General features: G+C 38.4%; 1 protein-coding gene across 3 annotated transcripts in view; it reads right to left on the bottom strand.

Moving 5' to 3' along the window:
• SPTLC3 (serine palmitoyltransferase long chain base subunit 3) overlaps positions 1-18547 on the bottom strand; it is a 185034-nt gene that overhangs the window by 108714 nt on the left and 57773 nt on the right. For all 3 annotated transcript variants that reach the window (XM_081553423.1, XM_081553422.1, XM_081553424.1), the window contains 2 exons: positions 12765-12919; positions 11981-12129 (listed from right to left, as the gene is read on the bottom strand). In XM_081553423.1, coding sequence (XP_081409549.1) covers positions 11981-12129; positions 12765-12919 — 304 coding nt within the window. The remainder of the gene's footprint in view (positions 1-11980; positions 12130-12764; positions 12920-18547) is intronic.

The raw sequence follows: 18547 nt of genomic DNA on the forward strand, positions 1-18547 counted from the left end.
TAACAGAAAGAATCCCTGTCTTCTATGGACCTGAGCAGCTTGTGTGGCATGGAATCAGCCTGGACATCATTTAGAATGGATCCCTGTCACATAAGCGGGCATTCTGCCAGGTGAGGTGACTTCAGCTGTAAAGACCAGAGGTCATTATGGGTTGCAGGACTGAGGGTTGATAAGTGACAAGCTAGTGAAGTGGCTGCTGGAGTCTGAATGTTTGTGTTCCCCTAAAATCCATACGTTGAAAACCTAATGTCCTGAGTGTTGATATTTGGAAGTGGGATTTTGTGGGGTTTCGAGAATGGAGCCCTCATAAATAGAATGTGTGCCCTTACAAAAGAGGCCCCACTGACAATAACTTAACTTTAGATCAACTGAAATACCTATAGAGCTAGTTGAAAACACAATTTCAAAAGCATGATCACTCTTTGGAACTGGAATCTACTTCTTAACACAAATTACAGAGCCATTATATGGAAAAACTGATCTTTTAAAGGCAAGAACATGTCCTATAACTGAACTGCTTTTCTGTAATTTAAACAATAAATCAACTAAGGAGTTTCCTTCCTATAAAAAAAGAAAAAACAATTATCTGCTTTATGAAAATTATATTTTTCACTTGCTTTATGGTCAGCTCTAGTCTAACATATTCTTCAAAGTCTACTCTGTGTCCTCCACCTCATTTTCTTTTCTTTTCTTTTTTTTTAATAAATTTATTTATTTTAGTTGGGGGCTAATTACTTACAATATTGTAATAGTTTTTGCCATACATTGACATGAATCAGCCATGGGTTTACATGTGTTCCCCTTCCTGGACCCCCCACCCATCTCCCTCCCCATCCCATCCCTCTGGGTCATCCCATTGCCCCGGCCCTGAGCCCTTGTCTCATGCATTGAACATGGAATGGTGTTCTGTTTCACATATGATAATATACATGTTTCAATGCTATTCTCCCAGAACGTCCCACCCTCAATTCACAGCTAGTGAGTGGAAGGGCTGGAATTAGAATTCACATTTTTCCTGACCCCATTTTTACTGAGGACTTCCAGAGAGATGACATGGATGTACATGCAAAATAAAAACAAATCCAGATCCTGAATCCTGCATCAGGTGCTTGTGGGGCAGGTATTATGAAGAGCAGTAAGTAGACTCAAAAGAAGAGTTAGATCAAGGAAAGGAGCAAGCATTCTGGCTGGACTAGCTGGGAAGGCCTTCCAGAAAGCCTATGAAAAAATGGAAGTTCATGTGGGAAGTCACACAGAGAAGAAATGGAAAAATAATCCTCTAATAAAAGCAAGAAAAATATATGAAAACAAAACAAAACAAAAGAGGCCCCAAAGAGCTGGCCCCTCCCTTCTGCCACATGAGGAAACACACGAGGAGGTGTCGGCAACTCAGAAGAGGGCCCCACCTGCCATGCTGGCTCCCTGATCTTGGACTTTCAGCTTCCAGAATTGTAAGGTATAAACTCATTGTCTATGAGTCACTCAGTGCATGGTATTTTGTTATATCTGCCCAAATGGACTAAGACACAAGCACTGCTCACATCAAGGGAGCTGCAGTCTGACAGTTCTAGCAGGGTCCTTACCAAGGAACACAAAACAAGTGTATTTTGTACTTGAGTTGTCTGAGTAGTTATATTCTGTTCAATTGTTCATCCATTCATCCATTTAGTTATTCACTCAGTTTATTTATGGAGTTATTTATGGTGATTGTTTTTGTTTTTACATATCATTGTAAACACATTAGCAATTTACCTAAGTGCAGCTTACTAAGATACCATGTGTGAGGCAGGAATCTGGATGATTTCTTTATATGATCAGCCAGTTATCACAAAACTAATTATGACATAATTGATCCTTTTCCAGCTGATTTGAAATACCGTTCTTTTTCTGATACAAATGGGTGGACCAAACTGTGCCTGTCTCTAGAGTTTCAGTTTAGACCCACACTGCCCACTCTTTTTATTTATGTCATGGGATTGTGTTTAATTTACCTTTTCAATTAGGGAAGAGATGATCAAATTATAATAATGAGAAGTTCCCTTCTAAGATATTCATATCTTTCCATTTCTTTTAAGTAGTCTTTTAGGTCTTTTATAAAAATCTTATAGTTTTCTTCAAATAGGTTCTAAACATTTTCAAAATAAGCTTATCCCCTAGGTCTGTGCTATTTTTCCTCATATTTATTAATAATATTATTTTCCCCAGTATGTCCTCTTATTGATTGTGGATCATGGACTTTTGAATTTTAAAAATTGTCTTTTTTGAATTTAGGACTTTATTGAATTCTTCATTAAATATTTGTTGTTTCTAATAAATGTTTGTTAGTTTTCTATGTAAAATGGAGGAAAGTAGACTAGGACCCCGTCCCTCCTGCCCCACCACCCCTCATCTCTAAAATAGTCTGGAGAATAGCCCCTTCAGAGGGTCACTTTAGTCCTCAAAAATCAAGGCTTAAAAACTAGAGAAAGAAGTGACCAGATCATCAGTTCACCTCTTCTTTAATTGCACATATATTTCTTATTTTGTCACATGGTAGTTTATTCAGTGAATATTTATTGACATGAAGAATAAAAAATTAATGAATAATTATGCTGCCTAGTACTTCCAAAGGTTATTAAAATGGTGGTAAAAACATATCTTCATCTTTTCTTTGACTTCAAAGTGAAAGCGTCTAGTAACCAGAAGTTTCATCACAAAGTGTAGTCTTATTGTTTGAAGTAGATATTTTTTTATTCCATTCAAGAATCTCCTATTTTTATTCTGTTAAAAGTTTTATAAGGAATGGATACTAAATTTTATAACTGCTTTAGTGACATCTATAAAAATAATTATGTGTTTTCTTCTTGGGTCTTTCAAGGTCAAAGTGTCTTACTGAGCTAACTATCCTTACAGCTCCTGAATAGAACTACTTGATCATGGTATTCTGTTATTTGACTGTGCTGTTGAATATGCAATGCCAATTTCTTATATAATTTTTTCTCAAATAATATTGCCTTATACTTTTCCTTTTATGAAATGTTTATTTGTTTGTCAAATTTTGGGATCAGGATTATGCTAGCTTAGTGGTGGGCGACTCTGAGTGGTCATCAGAATCACTGCTAGTGACTTAGTAAAATATAGGTGCCTCAGCCCAACAGAAATTGCTCTTTTCTAATTTATGTTTCCGTTTTAATCTTTAACAATTCAATACTTTCGCTTTCCTCTTATCCCGTGTTTCATTGATTGGTTAGTTTACTAGCTTCAATTTTACTACTTTAGTAACGTAAGAATACATGTTTTCCTCTGAGTATGCAACTAGTTGGATACTATGATGTTCTCATAATTGTTAGTTTCTAAATATGATGCCATTGTGACTTCATTTACATGTTGATCCATGAGTTAAATAGGAGAGGGCTTTAAAACTTTCAAGTGATTTTTAAAAAGATTTCATTTCTAATTTTGGTATTAATTTTTAGTTTTATTTTACTGTGGTCTAAGAATGTGACCTATGTAGATTTCATTTTGTTGAATTTAATGAGGTTTGCTTTGTGCATAAAATATAGCAATTTTTTATGAAAATTAAGTTAGTATTTAAAAAGATGACATCTACTGGTGATAGTTTTTTTTTTTTTCCTTTTCAGGAAACATGAGTTTTATTTTATGGTTTGTAGCATCATACTCTTGAGAGTCCCTTGGACTGCAAGGAGATCCAACCAGTCCATACTAAAGGAGATCAGTCCTGAGTGTTCGTGGGAAGGACTGATGTGGAAGCTGAAACTCCAATACTTTGGCCACCTCATGTGAAGAGTTGACTCATTGGAAAAGACCCTGATGCTGGGAAGGATCAGGGGCAGGAGGAGAAGGGGACGACAAAGGATGAGATGGCTGGATGGCATCACCAACTCGATGGACATGAGTTTGGGTAAACTCTGGGAGTTGGTGATGGACAGAGAGGCCTGGCGTGCTGTGATTCATGGGGTCACAAAGAGTCGGACACGACTGAGCGACTGAACTGAACTGAGCATCATATTCTGCAGCCTTTAACAACTTTCCCTATTTCCTTTTTTTCAAAACAATTTTCCTAAAAATTTATTTTTTGCTCTCTTTTTATATTAAATTTATTTTTTTATTGGAGGAAAACTATTTTACAATGTTATGTTGGTCATTTTAAGTTCAGCATTCAATACATAATTATTAAACTAAACTCAGTAACTATATCATCAATGTCTTCTTTGTCTTTATTTTTTTGCCTTCTTCATTTTTCAAAAACTAGAAGTTACTTTAGGGTCTCCTGTCACTATTTCATTTTTTATTTTTCTTGCTTTTGTTTTTAATCAGGCACATCAAGTTGACCCACATGATTTTTGAAACCTCCTAGGATAATTCATTATCCTACTAATTTTCAGTTTCTATAGAAAAATTAAGACTCTTCTATGTCTCTGCGGTGTTACTTAATGCACAATCCCTAGGAGCTGCATTGATCTTCATTATGAAGAAAGCTCTCTACATAATTTTTATAAGATGAATCTCTTATGTTTAATAATTCATGCATTAAATCTTAACTTTCCTTAACTGCTTTCCTTTCTGTTTGCATTTGCACCACACCTTTGGCCATTTATTTATTTATTTCTCAAGTTTCAGTTTATTCTTTTCTTGAAGCTTAATTCATATGAAGGAAGAACAAGCAATTCTGCACATACTTTGCTTAGGATGACTGCATCAGTGTCTTCCACTGTTAAATCAATATAGTCAAACAAACATCTTCCACATAAAGCAAAGTTAAATAGTTCTTTTCAGGAAAAAAATTTAAAAATCAAATATAGAAATATCTTGCCTAATAAAGATAATACTGATGGTTTTTTTTCCATTTCATTTTTATTTATTTATTTAGGCCATGCTGTGAAGCTTGTAGGATCTTATTTCCCTGACCAGGTATCGAACCTGGGCCCATCAATGAAAGTATTGAATCCTAACCACTAGACCTCCAGGGAATTCCTGAAGATATTACTAATTGTTTGATGCTACTACTCAGACCTTATGAACAATTTTTACATAACTCTCAATCCTAGTGCTAAAAATCTAAATAACTGTGTAGTTTTAGAATCCGTTTCTAAATAAATTTCAGTAGTTATTTCAGCTACTTTTCAGCAAAGACAGTTAATCTACAGACTTTCCAGCTAAAAATTTGAAGGCAAGCCACCTTAAAAAGAGTACCAGTCTCAACACTTAATAGACTGTTCATTCCTGAAGTCCCTAATTCAGAGCGTAATGTCACACACCTAAACTCAAACATGTCTAATCTTTCACAAAAGATTAAACATATTATTGAAAAAAAAGCTAGACTGTAATGACCAAAAATGTTGCACAAGGTGCACAATTTCAAGGAGACGGCCCAGATCAGGGAGCATTCTAACAAGAACCAACATAAGCATAGAAAATATGAATTGAAAGTGGGTCAGAGATTTCAAACGCCGGAATGATGATTCAAAGTCGCCATTTCACTCTGTCTCAGGTTTAGGACATTTAAAAAATCACAATCATCCACTCCCTTCAGCCTGTGAAATGTTAAATCCACCCACGAGAGAGTCAAAACCTCCCTGAGCTCCATGTTCCACTGTCTTTTAGTTGTTCACAAGATTAAGCAGCAGCATAGCATTTTACATCTTAAAATATCACTTGTGATTCTGTCTGGACATGTGTCTTTTCCAGCTCTATTTTGGCCTCGTTTTAACATTTGTAGGTTCAGATTTGGCAAACACCCTACTCTTAGGCATGTTTTACTGCTCCTCCCGCTGTACCAACCTCTCTCTTGGGCAAGGATGGTGTTTTAGTGTTGGTTGCACCAGGGAGGTGGAACCAGGTGTCTGGTTGGGACCAATCTTCCCATTTTTTCACCCTTTAGAATAACTTTCATTAAGTTGTATTTATTTTTGATTACAGCCCATAACTGAGTTTAGTTTTTGGCTCAGTCTTTTGCTTTCAGTAAACAAATATGTTCTAAGTGTATACTTTTGATCAACATAATATGTGTGATGTTTTATCCTTTTACTACATTTTAAATATTTCCTCTTGACTTCTTTTTTGTTGAATTTTTCTATTTTGTAATATGATTTCTGTGTTCTTTCCCCCCTTGAATGTTGGAAACTGTTTTTAAAAGTTCTAGGAAGTATCTTAAGTGATTGCTGTTGTTCAATCACTAAGTTGTGTCTGACTGTTTGCAACCCCATGGACTGTGACACGCCAGGCTTCCCTGTCCTTCACTGTCTCCCAGAGTTTGCTCAAATTGATGTTCATTGAGTTGGTGATGCTGTCTAACCATCTCATTTTCTGCCATCCTCTTCTCTTTTTGCCTTCAATCTAAATGTCCCTAAATATTTATTTCGGGTTCCTCAAGAAGCTATTTCAATTACTAAAAATTGTTTCTATATTTCCAAAATATTGTTAGTCTGTCGGCCCTGCTAACATTTTCTTAAGTCTATGTGGTATACATTTTTCAAAAGTTACTTGTATTTCTTAAAATAAATAGCATTCAAAACTATATTACAAATTCATACCTGCTATGTTCAGGTTACTGTTAATCTTGCAAAACAATTTCAAATGTACCCTGTTTAGTCATATATTTTTTGACTGCTTACATTCTTGTTTTCAGTACTTCTATTTGCTAAAATTACTGTGGGTGGCTTTTGTTTTGCTTTGTTTACTTGGAAGTTGTTAAAATTTTCTTCTGAGAGCCTGAGCTGGAGAGCCTGAGGAAGGAAATAAACATTAAAAGCCCAGCAATTCAGAAGGATGAGCAGATGGGGAAAGCATGTCGGCTGTAGGCAGTCCAAACCTGGTTCTTCACCTCTGTCTGGTTTCTCTGGGTTTGTTGAATCTGCAGAGTCAGGGACCCTTATTCTGGATCTGTCTTCACTGGAAGCCTGTGTCAGGCTGTCTCCTTAAGGTTCTGGTGGCTGTGACTGTCTCTGACTCCATATCTCTTTTGACAGGGGTGTCCTTCCAGCCTTGTGGGAGACTCAGCTCTTCTGAAGGAGGAGAACTTTTCTTCCTCTCCCTGTTTATTTCTCCAGCCCTCATGCCTCAAAATAAACATACAGTGTTGGGACTTCCCTGGTGGCCCAGTGGTTAAAAATCAGTCTTGCAGTGCAAGTGATATGGGTTTGATCCCTGGTTGGGAAACTAAGATCCCACATACCGCGGAACAACTAAGCCCATGAGCCTCAACTACGGAGGCCGCACACCACAACTAGAGTCTGTATGTCACAACAAAAGATCCCACACACTACGACGAAGATCCTGTATGCTGCAACTAAGACCTGATGTAGCAAGTAAACAAATATTAAAAAAAAAAAAGATAACCACGTCTTTCCTAAGAAATCTGGAAAACCATTTATAGACTCTGGAGTTCTAGTTAAGTACTGAGTATGTGGATGAAAATGTGTTCAATTTGAATGGCGAATTATTGCAAGGTTCAGTTTAGTCATTCAGTCGTGTCCAACTCTTTGCGACCCCATGTACTGCAGCACACCAGGCCTCCCTGTCCACCACCAACTCCCGGAGCTTACTCAAACTCATGTCCATCGAGTCAGTGATGCCATCCAACCATCTCATCCTCTGTCGTCCCCTTCTCCTCCCACCTTCAATTTTTCCCAGCATAAGAGTCTTTTCCAATGAGTCAGTTCTTTGCATCAGGTGGTCAAACTATTGGAGTTTCAGCTTCAGATCAGTCCTTCCAATGAATATTCATAACTGATTTCCTTTAGGATTGACTGGTTTGATCTCCCTCCAGTCCAAGGGACTCTCAAGAGTCTTTTCCAACACCACAGTTCAAAAGCATCAGTTCTTCAGTGTTCAGTTTTCTTTATTGTTCAATTCTCACATGCATACATGACTACTGGAAAAACCATAGCTTTGACTAGATGGACCTTAGTTGGCAAAGTAATGTCTCTGGTTTTTAACATGTTGTCAAGGTTGGTCATAGCTTTTCTTCCAAAGAGCAAGCATCTTTTAACTTCATGGCTGCAGTCACCATCTGCAGTGATTTTGGAGTCAAAGAAAATAAAGTCTCTCACTGTTTCCATTGTTTCCCCATCTATTTGACATGACGTGATGGGACCAGATGCCATGATCTTAGTTTTCTGAATGTTGAGTTTTAAGCCAACTTTTTCATTCTCCTCTTTCAATTTCATCAAGAGGCTCTTTAGTTTTTCTTTGCTTTCTGCCATAAAGGTGGTGTCATCTGCATATCTGAGGTTATTGATATTTCTCCCCGCAATCTTGATTCCAGCTTGTGCTTCATCCAGCCCAGCATTTCTCAAGATGTACTCTGCTGCTGCTGCTTCTGCTGCTAAGTTGCTTCAGTTGTGTCCAACTGTGTGTGACCCCATAGACGGCAGCCCACCAGGCTCCGCCATCCCTGGGATTCTCCAGGCAAGAATACTGGAGTGGGTTGCCATTTCCTTCTCCAATGCATGAAAGTGAAAAGTGAAAGTGAAGTCGCTCAGTCATGTCCAGCTCTTAGCGACCCCATGGACTGCAGCCTACCAGGCTCCTCTGTCCATGGGACTGTCCAGGCAAGAGTACTGGAGTGGGGTGCCATTGCCTTCTCCGGATGTACTCTGTGTATAAGTTAAATAAGCAGAGTGACAATATATAGCCTTGACGTGCTCCTTTCCTGATTCGGAACCAGTCTGTTGTTCCATGTCCAGTTCTAACTGTTGCTTCCTGACCTGCATACAGATTTCTCAGGATGCAGGTCAGGTGGTCTGGTATTCCCATCTCTTTCAGAATTTTCCACACTTTATTGTGATCCACACGAAGACCTTGGTGTAGTTGATAAAGCAGAAGTAGATATTTTTCTGGAACTCTTTTGCTTTTTGATGATCCAAAGGATACTGGCAATTTGATCTCTGGTTCCTCTGCCTTTTCTAAATCCAGCTTGAACATCTGGAAATTCACGGTTCACATACTGTTGAAGCTTAGCTTGGAGAATCATGAGCATTACTTTGCTAGCATGTGAGATGAGTGCAATCATGCAGTAGTCTGAGCATTCTTTGGCATTGTCTTTCTTTGGGATTGGAGTGAAAATAGACCTTTTCCAGTACTGTGGCCACTGCTGAGTTTTCCAAATTTGCTGGCATATCAAGTGCAGCACTTTCATAGCATCATCTTTTAGGATTTGAAATAGTTCAGCTGGAATTCTATCACCTCCACCAGCTTTGTTCGTAGTGATGCTTTCTAAGGCCCACTTGACTTCACATTCCAGGATGTCTGGCTCTAGGTGAGTGATCACACCATCGTGATTATCTGGGTCATGAAGATCCTTTTTTTACAGTTCTTCTGTGTATTCTTGCCACCTCTTCTTAGTATCTTCTGCTTCTGTTAGGTTCATAACATTTCTGTCCTTTATTTGCCCATCTTTGCATGAAATGTTCTCTTGGTATCTCTAATTTTCTTCAGGAGATCTCTAGTCTTTCCCGTTCTATTGTTTTCCTCTATTTCTTTGCATTGATCACCGAGGAAGGCTTTCTTATCTCTCCTTGCTATTCTTTGGAACTCTGCATTCAAATGATTATGTCTTTCCTTTTCTCCTTTGCTTTCAGCTTCTCTTCTTTTCACAGCTATCTGTAAGGCTTTCTCAGGCAACCATTTTGCCTTTTTGCATTTCTTTTCCTTGGGGATGGTCTTGATCTGTGCCTCTTGTACAATGTCATGAACCTCCATCAGTAGCTCTTCAGGCACTCTGTCTATCAGATCTAATCCCTTAAATCTATTTGTCACTTCCACTGTAGAATTTTAAGATATTTGATTTAGGTCATACCTGGATGGAGTAGTGGTTTTCCCTACTTTCTTCAACTGAAGTCTGAATTTGGCTATAAGGAGTTCATGATCTGAGCCACAGTCAGCTCCTGGTCTTGTTTTTGCTGACTGCATAGAGCTTCTCCATCTTTGGCTGCAAAGAATATAATCAATCTGATTTTGGTATTGACCATTTGGTGATGTCCATGTGTAGAGTCTTCTCTTGTTTTGTTGGAAGAGGGTGTTTGCTATGACCAGGGGGTTCTCTTGGCAAAACTCTGTTAACCTTTGACCTGCTTTGTTTTGTACTCCAAGGCCAAATTTGCCTGTTGCTCCAGGTATCTCTTGACGTCCTACTTTTGCATTCCAGTCCTCTATGATGAAAAGGATATCTTTTTTGGTATTATTTCTAGAAGGTCTTATAGGTTGTCATAGAACAGTTCAACTTCAACTTCTTCAGCATTGTTTGTTGGGGCATAGACTTATATTACTGTGATATTGATTTATTGCACAGGTCTTTTTAATTGCTGGTTTTTAAAGCCCTTCTGCCAACCAGTTCTCTAGGAGTGGCATGTTTCATGAATGGTAAATCAATTTTTAGTAGATTTACATCTGATTCTTAGGCCTGAAACTGACCTCGTGAGCCCTGTGTTTATTATCCCAGATGGAAAACTGTTTAGTAGAAAAGCTGAGCAAGACTAGGAGTTACCACAGCTGCCACTGTGGGCACATCACCGAGTCATTGTGGTCCTCAATTTCCTCCTCTGGAAGATGCTAATAACACCAATTGTACTGCCTCTACAGCACAAGTTTTGGGGAGGCATAAATGAGATAATATAGGAGAAGACAATGGGCCAGAAACAGTTAAGCCAAGCTACAGGAACAAGCTTGCTCCCTCATTCTCCCAGAAGTGTGGGGAGCATAAGTTTCTTTCTCAGATTTTACTCTTCTAAGAGAAAATTGTTTCAGCTAAAAGAGAAATAAAAAGGTTGTTGGCTCCACCTTTCCCATTCATTCATCATTCATCCATCCATTCATTCAACACAACAGTCAACAAGACTCATTCCTCTCTTCACAGGAGGAGCAGAAATAGGCAATATTCAAATGCAAAAGTGATGGGTATCACTAAGAAAAGTAGGAGAAAAGAGCTAAATCCAAATGAGAATTTGTCATTTAATGGGTATGACACTTCTGTGATGCAGGATGAATAAGTTCTAGAAATCTTCCCTACCACACAGTGCCTAGAACAATTCTGTATTGTACTCTTGAAACACTTGTTAAAAGAGTAGACCTCAAAATGTAAAATTGCTAGGTGTACACCTGAAACTAACATAATGTTATAAGTCAACTATACTTCAATAAGTAAAAATAAAATTTTATTTAGGGGAAAAATAGAAAAAAAGGGGTTAGTCTCATGTTAAGTATTCTTACCACCACAAAAGGAGGGTGATATGACACTTTCCTAGATAATGGATATATTTATTACCTTGATTCTGGTATCAGTTTCACAGGAATATACATATGTCCAAACTCATTAAATTATACATATTAAATAAGTACAATGTTTTTCTTTGAATAGTAATTATACCTCAGTGAGAATGAAGTTGCTCAGTTGTATATGACTCTTTGCAATCCCATGGACTGTAGCCTACTCAGATCCTCCATCCATGGCATTTTCCAGGCAAGAGTACTGAAGTGGACTGCCATTTCCTATTATATCTCAAGGCACAATTATACCTGAATAAACCTGTTTAATAAAGCTGGCATCATTGACTCAATGGACATGAGTTTGAGCAAACTCTGGGAGATAGTGAAGGGTAGGGAAGCTTGGTGTGCTGCAGTCCATGGGGTTGCAAAGAGTCAGACATGACTGAGTGATTGAAAAACAGCAAAGTTGTTTAAGAAAAGTGGAGAAAATGACCCAGAAAAGGACCAGATGGAAGAAGTATAATAGCAGCTTTTCTCAAATCACATGGTCAGGAAAGAATCATTTTTATTTGTCCTGGAGAATTAAAATCTTAATAAACTGCCTAGTAAGAGCATAATGTTTGAAATTTTCAAAAAGACCATAATATATCTTTTTCTTTTTGTGTTTTATAATAGCTTTTTGTGGCACACAATCTAGATATGCTCTAGATTTGAGAAGTTGCCACAGGAATCAGGCCTAACTGGAAAAAAAATTCAAAATAGTGAACGTACATACCCATTTCCTGTCTGGTGCTGCCCACGCCTAGGCCATATGTCTCTAAAACCTCCTTTACTGTCCTCATGGATTCATCGTACTTGGCTGCCAGGCCAAGGAAGTTATAGGAGCCCATATTGATGACATCTTTGATGATTCTTCCGGTAAACCTGCAGAGAGAAGGTCAGGTAAACACAAAGGACTTTTTCATTCAATATCATCCTAGGGTCCCATAAAATACTACCAGAAAGAGATCTTAGGCTTGGCCTAAATCACATCTTTTCTATTTTCCTTTTGATCAGGCTTGTTGTCACCACACAATGATTTGCCCTTAGAGGAGAGTAACTTCATAATGAATCTGGGCAGAGCATTGGGAAAAGGTAGCCAGGCCATAGAGTATTACTCAGCTCTGATTTTTCTTGGGTGCTTGCTTTCATGACACCTTGGTTTAAACTGCAGCAAGGACTTTCTAAAGAGAAACAGCCATGGTCATCACGGGCTCCTTCAGCCAGAACTAGAAGGGTACAATTTGTCAATAAAGCTGAAAAGGACTCTTCCTGGCTGGTTCTGTGCATCCTGCACCTTCTGCCACAGATTTCTCTTAATTGCAATACAAATAAGCTGCCCTTGGCAACTTAATTACTGTGACATCACCTACTGGCATCATGAGAGCTTGCAAAAGGCTGAATGATGGAAGACCAGCTGTTTCATTGCCCTGTTTTTCTTTCAGATCTGTAATTTGGCACCCATGCCAGAATTTCCTTGAAAGCATTTTCTTTCAAGCCCTTCCAGGTGGCTGCCTCACCTAAATGTCCAGTTGTAGTCATCTGTCACCCTTTCCATCACATCGAACACAGCTCCCGGGGCACTGCAGATGGGCCGGTTCCAGTTGTCTCTGATTCTCATATAAAGGTTTCGTGTATAAAAATTCTCAAAGTTTTGATACAGTGGCACAAAATCCTGTTATAAGAGAGGCAGAAGTTCATCTTTGGTCTCTCCCTTTTGGTAGTTCATTTACAAATAAACACTGAAAAATGTGGAGAAGCCATGAAAATATTCCATCTGCAAATATTTTGAGCAAGGGTCTTGGGTAAGGGGATGGGCAGGGCCCACAAAGAACTCTGTGAGTCCTTCACCTCCAAGGAACTTACATTTTAGTGGGGGAAGTAAAACCTGTGGCAAATAAAGGTATCAAAAATGATAGCACAATACAAGTCCCCAAAAGAATGCTGGAGACAGTGAATCCCAGTGGATTTCATCCAAAATGTAGCAAGAGGTGTTTATGTCTAAAGCAGTTTAGTTGGAAAAGAACTGGTTGGATGATAACTTGGTCTGAACTTTTTTGATCATGAATAGCCCCACTCATAATGTGTTTAGAAATGTGGATGAATTTGAGTCGTTGGATCTATTGACATAACTGTTGGCAGGTGACTGAGGGCGTAGACACTGAGCTGGAGAGCTTCTGGAGGCATTTGGCTTCTCTCAAGTTGAACAACAACACTGTTTTGCTGTATCAAGTGTCATCCATGCCTCAGGGACTTGCAATCCAGATGAGGCTCAGATCAAGTCATATTTGACTTTGTCATCTAACTCCTAAGCTAGAACAAGGTAGAAAATGCAAACCTTGGGCAAAGTCAAGTAGTTTGGGTGTTTGTAAGATTTTGTCCAGAGGAGGAATCATGCTTTGCCAGAGGAGTCAAGATGGCTTTATTGGAGATAGGCACTGATGGTGGGATGAGATTACGATGGGTAGGTATGCTGGGGAGGGCACTCGGGGTTAATCGGTCTCTTTGCTGGAAATGTAGGGTGTCTTTGAGAAGAATGAGCAAGAATAAAACATGATGGTTCCTGTCATTCTTTGCTCCGAGCTTATAATGGCTCCCACTTCACTTGGAGTCAAAGTGAAGGCTCTAATGGTCTGGCTCTGCTGCCTGAGTTCCCTCCCTTTGACTGTAGTGTGGGTGAGGCTGCCATATCTGCTGGGCACAGGAGGTGGGAGCCTCACATGTGCTCACGAGAAACTCAGACACTACCCTGGGGGAAGTAAGGGGCCCCTGAAGATTGGGAGTAGTGAGCTTTCCTATTCCCCCCTCTCATTTTCTTTGGATTCTTTCTTCCTCTTATGAAATGGAGCTTATATCCTAAAGGCACAAGGAAGATGATGGGGAAAGGCTTTGTGGAAGGACTTCTTATACTACTAATCTGGCCCTCTCATCTTCTGAGATGGTCCAATCGGAGGGAAAAAGATAGAATTTGCGTCTTTTGATAGCTGCTGGCTGCATCCATGACACAGTTTTTTTCTGTTGTTTCACTTCTTGGTTTTTAGTGACAACGGCATCATATCTGGGGATAACTGTGATTGTCTATAAGAAAAAGTACTGGGGACTAGTGCATGTGAATTTGAAAGATGGTTGGGCAACTCTACTGATGACATTTGTAAGTTGAAATTCTCATATCAAATAGTGAAATGCCCTTAGATAGATTTTATTATTATTTAAATCTATAGATTATAATTATACCCTTTTACATTTAACATGGAAGTGGACATATATTTGAGAGAAAATTTGATTATGTAATTCTAGGAAAATCTTTTTCAAACTATTTCTGCTTTGATTTCATACATTTTTCTCAGACTTTTTTTTTTTTTTTTTTTTTACTGATCTGTTGGTTACTCTATATTCCCAAACATTGTTTGTGTCCTCCTATTTCTAATTTTTAATTTATCTGAAATGAAGTCATCTAAAGTTATCCTACAAAAAGAAAAGAGAGAAGTAGATCTGTCAGTAGTATGTCTGGACTCTGAATGGAATTATAGTTCTAGGTTTTATGAGAAATCTGACACAAAATAGAGTTAGCAGTTAGTTTAGAGGAGAAGTTAAACTTTGGTTTAAGAAAACAGTTCATCTTAGAAAGAAAAGAACCAAAATATTATGCCTACAAAGTTAAAATAAAATTGATTTTAGATATGGAAACACAAGATGCTCAAAATACCAGGGCAGAAAGAACAATGGAAATCATGGAGTTCAAATACCCATTTGACCTGTGAGAAAAACTATGTCCAATTAGATGAGTAATTTGAACTCTGGTCAACCTCCCGCTCCATCTGGTCCATCAGCAGTCACTTCAGACATGTACACACTGCTACGTTTAAAAGAGATCACCAACAAGAACTTACTGTACAGCACAGGGAACTCTGTTCTATATTCTCTAATAACCTAAATGGGAAAGGAATTTGAAAAAAAACAGATACATGTGTATATATAACTTAATCACTTCGCTGTACATCTGAAACTAACACAAAGTGAATCAACTATACTCCAATATAAAATAAAAAATTTAAAAAGTGACCTATAATATGGAATACAAAGGCCAACAAATCGCCATGCCATGGAGGAGGGTGAATGCATCGTATGGAACTTGACACTGACTTAAGAGAAATGTCTGCAGCTTCTGTCAGTGAGGTCTCACGAAGGCATGTGCCTCTCATGAGGTGCCCCGAGGGAAGGTGTCAACATGCTCTATCCTGCCCAAACTTCTGGCTCCTGGCTCAGAGATCCAGAATTTCTACCTGTGAAGAAATGGGCAGCTAGCTCTTTATTGAGATAAATGCTCTGAAAGAAAGACATGGGGATTCTAACCAATTCTGTGGGGTCAGAGAAGACTTTGCTAGGGAATAATCTCCACACTCAATAGAAATTTCTATAAATTAGGCACTTGAATCTTCTCTGCTGAAGAGGTAGGGCAATTTTTAACCACATAGAGCCATTTCTTTGTGGGTGGTGTAAATGCTAACTTAAATCTGAATCACTGGCTCAGTCATCTACCTGCTCCTGAGAGTGAAGAATGAGGTTGGAAACATTAGAATGCAAGAATAATGCCATTTGCCACAAGGATGGACCTGGAGATTATCATACTGAGTGAAGTAAGTTAGACAGAGAAAGACAAATAACATATAATATTGTTTGCATATTCAATCTTTAAAAAAGGATACAAATAAACAAATTTACAAAACAGAAATGGACCCACAGGCATAGAGGACAAACTTATGGTTGCTTGGGGTGGAGGTAGGGTGTGGGGGAGGGATTATTAGGGAGTTTGGGATTGACAGGTATACACACTGCTGGATTGAAGGTGAGGGTGGGACGTTCTGGGAGAATGGCATTGAGACATGTGTATTGTCATATGTGAAACAGAGCACCATTCCATGTTCGATGCATGTGACAAGGGCTCGGGGCCGGGGCAGTGGGATGATCCAGAGGGATGGGAGGGGGAGGGAGGTGGGTGGGGGGTTCGGGAAGGGGAACACATGTAAACCCATGGCTGATTCTTGTCAATGTATGGCAAAAACTATTACAATATTGTAAAGTAATTAGCCCCCAAGTAAAATAAATAAATTTATAAAAAAAAAAAAAAAAAAAAAAAAAAAAAAAAAATAGATCCCCAACAGGGATCTACTGTATAGCACAGGGAACTCTGCTCAATACTCTGTAAAAACCTAAATGGGGAAAGAATTTGAAAAACATTAGATACATGTATATGTCTATCACTTTTTTGTACCTCCCAAACTAGCACAACATTGTTAATCAACTATACTTCCATATGAAATAAAAATTTAAAAAAATTAGATCTGGTTGGTTCAGAGAAGAAGTTCTGCTTTCTGGTTACAGAGCTCCTATTCCTCTGCACTCATGAAGGTTCCTGCTTCTGTGTGGGTGCTTTTTCACACCACCCCATTCCTTTGTGCACTATGAAGTTTCTTTAGGAGCAGTGAATGCCTTCCAAAGGTCATTGTCCTCTAGTCTCAGGTAAGCCTCCCACAGCATTGTCACTATATCAAAATATGAATCTGGACTAGCTGTTGCAAAAGCTGAAGTACTGCAATGGGACGTATCTTTATCCATCTGCATATTTAGCTCATCATGTGGTCTACTTATTATATTTTTCTTCCTGACACAAAAGGTGGATGTGAGAGTGAACCCCAGGCCACAATGACACAATCATTTTCTGGAGTAGGGTATAGGAAGGTCATTGTTGCTGTTTAATTGCTAACTTGCAACCGACTCTTTGTGATCCCAGTGACTGTAGCCCACCAGTTCCTCTGTCCATGGGATTTCCTAGGGAAGAAACTGAAGTGGGTTGCCATTTCCTTTTCCAGGGGATCTTCCTGACCCAGGGAGAGAACCCACATTTCCTGCACTGGCAGTCAGATTCCTTATCACTGAGTCACCAGGGAAGCCTTATAGGAGGGTGGAGAAACCCTAATAATAATACAGCCACAAAAGGACCTTGTTTCTTCTGCAATATGACATTCTTTCTTTTTCCACCATAAATCTTGTAGGGTACTTTATCATTTTTCAAGTGTTATAGATTTATCTATCCTACTTTTACAGACAATTCAACAGAAAGTCAGAAAATCTGAGTGGATAGATTGATTTTTGTACCAATGAATGCTCTTTTCAACAAACCACACTGCAGGGCTAAGTGAACATATCCATGGTCTATTGCAAAAAATACTACCAAATTTGGAAGCATGTTTCTTCATTTTTGGTTTAACTACCTTCCCATTCAGTAGTAAATGGAACTATGGATTTGTAGAGAGAGGAAAAATCTATTATTAAACACTGCTTTTACTTGTGTGGACAATAACACTTCTCTTTTCACCTAACATTTCATTTTATTGTATTACTTCCTTTTGTTGGGAAGGGTAATTTTATTATAGACACTTCATTGAAGTACGAGAAATGCAAAGTAAGGATGGCGAAATCTGATTTTTCTTATTAAGAAATTAGAGAGAAGTTGAAAAAAGATGATAGATTCAGTGCTTGTATGTGTTCTACCACACATCTAAAAGCTCTATGAAATGACAAAAAAGTAGATATTTAAAAAACAAAATCAGGGAATTCTCTGGTGCTCCAGCAGTTAGGACTCCACACTCTTATTCCTGAGGGCCCAGGTTCACTCCCTGGTAGGGAAACTAAGACCCCACAAGTATCGATTGTGGCGAGGGAAAAAAGTTTTTTTTAAAAAAGTCTATAAACAATAGACTATAAATATATATATTATTTAATTTATTTAATTAATGATGAAGTTATATTATATAAATATAAAAAATAAACTATAAAAGAGTCTACAAACAATAAGTGCTGGAGAGGGTGTGGAGAAAAGGGAACCCTCTTACACTGTTGGTGGGAATGCAAACTAGTACAGCCACTACGGAGAACAGTGTGGAGATTCCTTAAAAAACTGGAAATAGAACTGCCATATGACCCAGCAATCCCACTGCTGGGCATACACACTGAGGAAACCAGAATTGAAAGAGACGTGTGCCCCAATGTTCATCATAGCCCTGTTTACAATAGCCAGGACATGGAAGCAACCTAGATGTTCATCGGCAGATGAATGAATAATAAAGTTGTGGTACACATACACAATGGAATACTACTCAGCTATTAAAAAGAATGCATTTGAATCAGTTCTAATGAGGTAGATGAAACTGAAGCCTGTTATACAGAGTGAAGGAAATCAGAAAGAAAAACACCAATACACTATATTAACACATATATATGGAATTTAGAAAGATGGTAATGA

Source organism: Giraffa tippelskirchi, chromosome 13 (genome assembly GCF_054371585.1).
Source record: "Giraffa tippelskirchi isolate mGirTip1 chromosome 13, T2T-mGirTip1v1.2.pri, whole genome shotgun sequence".
NCBI classification, from domain to species: Eukaryota; Metazoa; Chordata; class Mammalia; order Artiodactyla; family Giraffidae; genus Giraffa; species Giraffa tippelskirchi.